We start from the raw sequence: 7,516 nt of genomic DNA on the forward strand, positions 1-7,516 counted from the left end.
CACACACACACACACACACACACACACTCACACACACACACACACACACACACACACACACACACACACACACACACACACACACACCTCTCAGAGTGCACATATCCCCTGTTCTGGATCAATGTGTGAGTCATATGTTGCACACACGGTCACATTATGAGGCCATGAAGAACAGCAGCTCTGCTCTGACGCTAAGCATGCTGGGTGATTGAGTCATGACGAGCTGTGGCTGACTTATTGTCTTGTTACTTGTTCTGCTTGAAGACTAACTGAGCGTGAAGGCGTGCAGCAGTGAGTACAGAGTGTGGTGTGACAGAGTGCACAGCTAACAACCCCCCCCCTCTCTCTTCTGAGCGTGCGACTAACCTACAGGGTGGGGGGATATGACGGACATACAGTGAAGAGGTAGAAATGTGTCCGTCTGATCATTTAAAGTCATGCCACGATTTTGGAAGGCCAGAAAAAAGGTGAAACAGTACCCGTTAGCCGGAAATACGCCTAGTGGAAAAGCAACTAAAAAACAGGCCGGGTTTGGCACGGCACGCTTAAACCGTGCTGCAGTGGAAAAGCGCCATTAGTATCACTATATATAAAAGTAACCGGATTACTCTCCGTTACTTTTAGATTACCTCCATATCAGATGCGAAGGTGATAAATAAATATCAATAAGATATGTTTAACCATAGTGTATTTTGTAAGACAACTTTAGTGAAAAGAAGAAACAAAGATATTTAGGATCAAGAATGTGTCCTATTAAAGGTTAGAAAACGGAAAACTGAAGACGTCTCACATAATGCCAATCAAAACAGAAAATACTCTTAATGTGATGCATAAAGATTATAAACTATTTCTTAAGTAAAATAACAGAACAATTACTGTATTGTAAAAAATACAAGTTAGAAAATGTAAAAGAAGTAACCACTTTTTCGGGATCTATCCTTTTGGCGTGCTGAGTTTGATTTCCCTAACTAATGTGTGGCTGTGCTGAAGTCTCTCTCTTGTAAACATGCAAGGGTTTAACTGAAACCTGTGTTGTTCCCTGATGTAGAACCGGTGACTACAAGTACAAGAGAGGAACCACAGGCGTGCTGTCGAAGGCGGTGACCCCGCTGAACCTGGAGGTGGTGGAGGAGAGCGTTCTCACCATGGACACCTCCTAAAAACACTTACTATGTCTTCTTCATGTAACTCACTAGCTTCACAATTCCTAACTCGATGGTTTGTTTTTCCATAATTTACAATAAAAGTGTTTGAGTTGATTCCTGTTTCGTCTTTATTTTGTCTAACAGAATTACGTAAAACATGACATTATTGCAGAGCAAGTGTGTTATTTATGAAAGTGGTGTGTTTGTGTGTTTTAGATATAATCATTTTTTTAATTGTATTTTTTTTTTTACAAGATGAATGAACAGTTGGCAAAATACTATTTACTATTTTAATAATAAATTTAAAAAATACAACAATGTATTTGAAACAAAAGAGATTTTTTTTTTTTAATGCATAAAAAACGTGGGAAAAAAACATTAAAATAATTAAATTTTAATTGTAACAACAAATAATAATAATTAAAATGTAATAAATTCCTAAAAAATTATAAAGACATGACAAGTAAAAATGCAATGAGTAAATAAAAAAATGATATCACTACATAAATAATTTAAATACATATTAATATTAAATAATAAATAATTTTAAAAAACTTTTTTTTTTTTAATAAATACAAAATTATAATAACACAATAACATATGTATTTATAATTATGTCCTGTTCCGTCATAATAATATAAACTAAAATAATACAAAAATGTATTTGAAACAAAAGAGAGATTTCTTTTTTTAATACATAAAAAATAATAACTACAAAAAATATAAATACATTAAAAATAAGTATATTAAAAAAAATGGGAGATGCCACCAGCTCCTCATGGGGACGTGGGAAAAAAACATTAAAATAATGTTAAAATAATGTTACAAGTTACAACAAATAATAATACATAAAATAATCAAAATGTAATAAATTCCTAAAAAATTATAATGACAAAGACATGAAAAAAGTAAAAATACGAGTAAATAAAAAACGATATCACTCATGATATAAAAAAACATAATTTTTTTAAATAAATACAAAATTATAATAACAAAATAACATATGTATTTATACTTATGTCATGTTCCGTCCTTTATGTTATCAAAGCTGATAAAGGTAGGGTAGCTTGTGAATTTACTCCAGGTGGATCTAAAGTCTGATTTAACAATTGATTATTCAAAGTACACAATTTACAGATTCCAGAAGGTGGTGGTAAATGCTCATAAAAGCTGTTTTCCAACCGCCATTAAAAGCAAAGAAGAAGAAGTTTTGCACTACAGAGATGCAGCGAGAAAAAACAAGCAATGCTGCCGCGGCGACGGCGGTGGCTGAAAAGTAAGAATATAACTATTTACCACTCTATTGTTAACATATCTATATTGTTATTGAGCTATGTTACCCTCCTATATAGCTTGTGTTAACAACAGTGTCCTAAAATGAGGTGAATTTCCTCCTCAGGCCCGACCGTGAGGCCGCCATCATGTCCAAATACTACGATGGAGTGGAATTCCCTTTCTGCGATGAGTTCTCAAAATATGAGAAAATGGCTAAAATAGGACAAGGAACCTTCGGGTGAGAAACACACACACATGTTTACCGTGTGACCAACAAGCTGAGTGGGTAGTATTTGTTTGTTTGTGTGGCTAATGGCAGCTCAGCTGTGCTACTAGCTAACTTTAGGCAGGTTTATTGATATAGTGTAAAGCCGATGAGTGGGAGACCGAGGCGGCGTGTTGAGTATGGAACTCCACACTTTATTTTCCATTAGTTTACAGAAAGGTACGAACAACTTCATTACATGCTCCTCAAGCTAGAATGATAACAAACCACAGGTGCGCTCCCTAACAGGTCCGTGGCGCAACACACTCTCTGATGTCCCGTAATGTTCCACCACAATAGCCCCTTTCAAAACAAGGCAATTCAAAGTGCTTTACAAAAATGAAAAACATTAAGGGCATTAAGAAATCATTTGCTCCCACACATTCATGCAGCTAGCTATTCTTTGACCCCACCTGTAGTCACTTAAATAACAACAAAAGGTCTTTCGGCATAGTTTAGTTAAGCTACAACAATATGCCTTTAGTTCGAGGTAAACATGGCTTATTTTAGCACCGTTTTATCTGTATAATGTCTAGGAGACTTTTGTGAGAATGTAACCTTAACTTACCCCCCAATTCCACCCCATATTCCACCCGTATTACACTGTTCTTGCACCTTCATTACACATTAATACACGCCCATGTAACAATGTTATTACACATTAAATTACAGCCATATTATACCCATGTCACACCCGTATAACACTGTTATTTCACCTCTATTACACTGTTATTAGACCCATGTAACACAAATATTACACCCATTTGACACATGGACACCGCCTGTCCAATGTCTTTATCCCCCAGTATACAGACACCATTTAAGGGTTATAGGGGACGTTGTAGTCTGTAGTTTTAACACTCTCTAAGTTTCCAAAGCTTAAAATGTTAAGCTAGAAATCATTCAGCACTGTAGTTCAGTTACAGCTGTTTCCTTTCTTTCTAGGTGTTTAAATATTGAAGTCTTGAGCTAAATGAATAGTTTTGAATGTCTTTTGTTTTAATATCCACTTCACAGGGAGGTGTTCAAAGCGAAGCACAGACAAACCGGGAAGAAGGTCGCACTGAAGAAGGTTTTGATGGAAAATGAGAAAGAAGGGGTAAGAGAACCTTAACTGAACCAAACGGGTCAGACGTGACAAGCGCCCTTACTATTGACAACACCTTGAATTCTAATTACTGCATCAGTGATTGTACACGGTTATTAAATGAATGTATTCTTCTGGCTGCTTTGTTTCAGTTTCCAATCACAGCTCTGAGAGAGATCAAGATCCTCCAGCTGCTCAAACATGAAAACGTGGTCAATCTGATCGAGATCTGCAGAACCAAAGGTTGGTGAGAACATATAGAGTCTATAAATGTACTGTCAGGGTTAGTTTCTGTCTTCATCTAATGGCGCATTTCCACTACAGCGCGGTTTAAGCGTTCCGTTCCCGGCCCGTTTTTGGTTGCATTTCCACTAGGCGTGGTTCCGGCTAGCGGGTACTTTTTCACAGTTTTCTGGCTCTCCAAAATCGAGGTTCTTTCCGGGCCAACAACCGGGCTGAGTATGCTAAACTAGTGAGAGAATCGCTGGCAAGGGGGCTACAACTACAACAAAATGAACACATTTGACCGTGATTTAATTGTAACACGTTTCTAAATGATGCCGAAGTAACAACATACTGATACCGGTTAGTAAAAACCATGAATTAATGCTTTGACAAGTCTGCAGACAGACGGCAGGCGAAACACCTTTTAAAATGCGTGTTTTCTGAATGGAGATCGGCTAAGCTAACGCAGTATATGCTCCGACCGTCCACACTCACAACAACGGCCTACAGACATAAATAAACCAGCGACTGTATTCTTCATGACACAGACAGTCTGTGGTTTGTACTTGTTTAACTTTTGTCTAGTTTCTGAACAGATATGAGGAGCTGTGAGCTCTGAGTGCTAACGGCTAACGGCTGATGTTGGTTTTGTGGTTCTCATTGAAGATGACGTCACGGCTCCGCCTACACTGCGTTACTATAGTTACTGCCGCAGTTCCCAAACTGTAATGGAAACGCAGCATAAAGTGAGCCTGGCCTAATGAGGCCTAACCATACCGTACTAAGCCGAGCGAGGCCTGCGGTGGAAATGCGCCAATACACGCAGAGACACACACAAACTACAAAGCAGGCAGACACACACATAATGCTCACTGTAGTTTCTGTCAAACAAGCAGGGATATGTGGGGACTATTTTTATCCGCGGATTAATCCACATGTGGTGCTCCAGTGTGTGTGTGTGTGTGTGATTAGAAGAATACAGTGTCCTATAATCATGCCTCGTTTAATTGCACAACGTTCCTCTATGTGTTTTTCCAACCCTCCTTTCACCGATCTTGCATTTTTTTCTTCAACAGTGACCTTGCAGATTTTCAACCCTCTGGGCTTCTAACATAAATGTCACAATCGTCTGGTTTTTAGTCCACTTTTAAATCTTTCTGGAGGCCTCGTAGATCTTTAGGAGGAGCATCTCTCCTCCCAGCACTCTGTCATCCTGGCACATTCCTGCACGTTCAGCATATTTATTGTATTTCTCAAGAAGCAGACATATTTTTATGATGTCCAGCTTCCTGTATGTCTATCCCATCTATAAATAAAACCCACCTTTAGACATTTAAAATAATACATATTTGTTCCATGCTCTTCTATAGGTTTAAGACGATTCTTTTTCTTAGTCTGGAGTGAGTACTTACTTTTTTTGATTTCCATAAATTCGTAAATACATTAAAACGATATATTAGACCGCATGATATCTGTTTTTAAAAAAAAATGTAATGCCTGTAAGAATGATGTTCTTCATGTGGAAGTACTTCAAGATAAAGATATGAAATAAAGGTTTGTCTTGAGTCTGGCAGCCAGACGGCTAAAGCCCGGGCATGAGAGCGGGCTAAATGTAGTCTGAGTTACTGCCAACACTGAGAAGAAGAGGTAAACATAGACGGGAAATATATATATACAGAAAAACTGTGAGATATAAAGGTTAAAAAAGCTGCCATTGTATGTGTTCTCATAGGCCACAAAGCAAAAGCAATTAAACAAATGAAAGTTAATGCAAGAAAAGGTGTTTATGGCAAATTCTCAACGATGCTGTGAGTGACGAATTTGAGCCAAAATGGTGTCGATTAGACAATAATTAAAATGTATTCATGTCTACTCTTTAAGCTGTCTCAGCTGCGGATAAATCAGGACAAATATGAGCATTTTTCCTACGTGAGAAACTCAGTTTTGTATTACTTGGATATCCGTGTAGAAAGATCTTAAAGAGGAAATGATTGCAGGATAATATATAAGGTAATGCAGGGCAAAATGGTAGCACATGTCAACACGAGGAAAACAAAAACATTTAAAGAGGCCCAATTATGCTTTTTGGGGTCTTCACTTTCCTGTAGTGTGTTCTAGGTTTTAGTGCATGGTCTGCAAAGGCTAACATCCCTGTGAGTTGCTCTCCCACACACACATGAGAAAAATAAAGAGCTTTTTGAACATTAAAGCATGGAAACATGTCACAGAAGAGACACTACATACTGATATACACCTGAAGACGAGCAGAATATGTCCCATTTACAAAATTACATTAAAAACATTAAAGCATTTACATGTAGTTCAACAGATAAATGAACATTTAAAAGTCATTAAAAAGCCAAGAAAGTACAAATAAAAGAAACTCAAACGTAATACCGTATGAAATTCAAGTTTAAAAGTTACAGTGCAGTGTAGATATGAATATATATTTGATTTGACTAAAAGTCAGCGGCAAAAAAGTGATTCAAACAAGTGAGAGGTGACAGGTTTAGGGTAAATGTTTCCAGATATATGGAGCAAATAACTAATCGCTGGTTCTCCATCTTTATTTTTGAGTCAGTTGACAAAGTACATTAAATATGGTTCATATTGTAGCAGAAGATCAGACATGTATGATAGCCCCTAAACCATTCAGTGATTTAATAATAATAACAATACATTGGATTTATATACGCTTTTCATCTTTACAATTAGACGTATGAATGCTAATTGGATGAGGTCTCCGGGTCACACCGCCGGTCCTTGTAGGGCTCGTCTGAGCTGCAGGGCAGGAATGCGGGGAGCAGACTTCCAGTAACGGGAAATATTCGGAGAGGATTTAGCCTCGGAATCTCAGCCTCGCACGGAGACGCTCCTGTTTACACCGTAAATCTGTGGAGACGCTCCACAGTTTGTCATCGAGGCACGAGGACCTGCAGAGAACCTTTCTCTCCGTACGCTGTGTGAAGCAGGTGATTTCACACACAACACACACCCTATTACACTGAGGGGGTGCAACGACATGTGACACACACTCCTGCTCCATGATGACATGAAGATGAGCAGATGTGGGAAGTATGGAGTTCAAATACTTTGTTACTTAAAGTACATTTTTCTGGTATCAGTACTTTACTCCACTACTTATTTTTCTGATGACTTTTTAATTTGACTTCTTACATTTTGAACACAAACACCTGAACTTTCTACTTCTTACATGTTGAACTCAAATACCTGGACTTTCTACTTCTCACATTTTGAATCCAAATACCTGTACTTTCTACTTCTTACATGTTGAACTCAAATACCTTTACTTTCTACTTCTCTCATTTTGAATCCAAATACCTGTACTTTCTACTTCTTACATGTTGAACACAAATACCTGTACTTTCTACTTCTTACATGTTGAACTCAAATACCTGTACTTTCTACTTCTTACATGTTGAACACAAATACCTGTACTTTCTACTTCTTACATGTTGAACCCAAATACCTGTACTTTCTACTTCTTACATGTTGAAC

At 37.7% G+C, this 7,516-nt stretch overlaps 4 protein-coding genes across 4 annotated transcripts in view; 2 read left to right on the plus strand and 2 right to left on the minus strand.

The window, feature by feature from the left end:
- LOC104963756 (proteasome subunit beta type-7-like) overlaps nt 1–1,259 on the plus strand; it is a 6,185-nt gene extending 4,926 nt beyond the window's left edge. Inside the window, exon 7 of the mRNA XM_010792397.1 lies at nt 1,049–1,259. Coding sequence (XP_010790699.1) covers nt 1,049–1,160 — 112 coding nt within the window. The 3' untranslated portion in view covers nt 1,161–1,259. The remainder of the gene's footprint in view (nt 1–1,048) is intronic.
- LOC104963762 (forkhead box protein P1-like) overlaps nt 1–7,516 on the minus strand; it is a 924,791-nt gene that overhangs the window by 435,518 nt on the left and 481,757 nt on the right. The window lies entirely within an intron of this gene.
- The window catches only part of LOC104963749 (mitochondrial import receptor subunit TOM40 homolog), a 666,013-nt gene that overhangs the window by 365,951 nt on the left and 292,546 nt on the right, over nt 1–7,516 (minus strand). The gene's annotated exons all lie outside the window — the stretch shown is intronic.
- LOC104963745 (cyclin-dependent kinase 9-like) lies at nt 2,341–4,052 on the plus strand. The gene is made up of 4 exons (XM_010792390.1): nt 2,341–2,421; nt 2,545–2,658; nt 3,703–3,784; nt 3,925–4,052. The coding sequence occupies exons 1-4, from the start codon at nt 2,369–2,371 to the stop codon at nt 4,021–4,023; spliced, it is 348 nt and encodes a 115-aa protein (XP_010790692.1). The 5' UTR covers nt 2,341–2,368; the 3' UTR covers nt 4,024–4,052.

Source organism: Notothenia coriiceps, unplaced genomic scaffold (assembly GCF_000735185.1).
Source record: "Notothenia coriiceps isolate Sejong01 unplaced genomic scaffold, NC01 NC01_scaffold00036400, whole genome shotgun sequence".
NCBI lineage: Eukaryota > Metazoa > Chordata > Actinopteri > Perciformes > Nototheniidae > Notothenia > Notothenia coriiceps.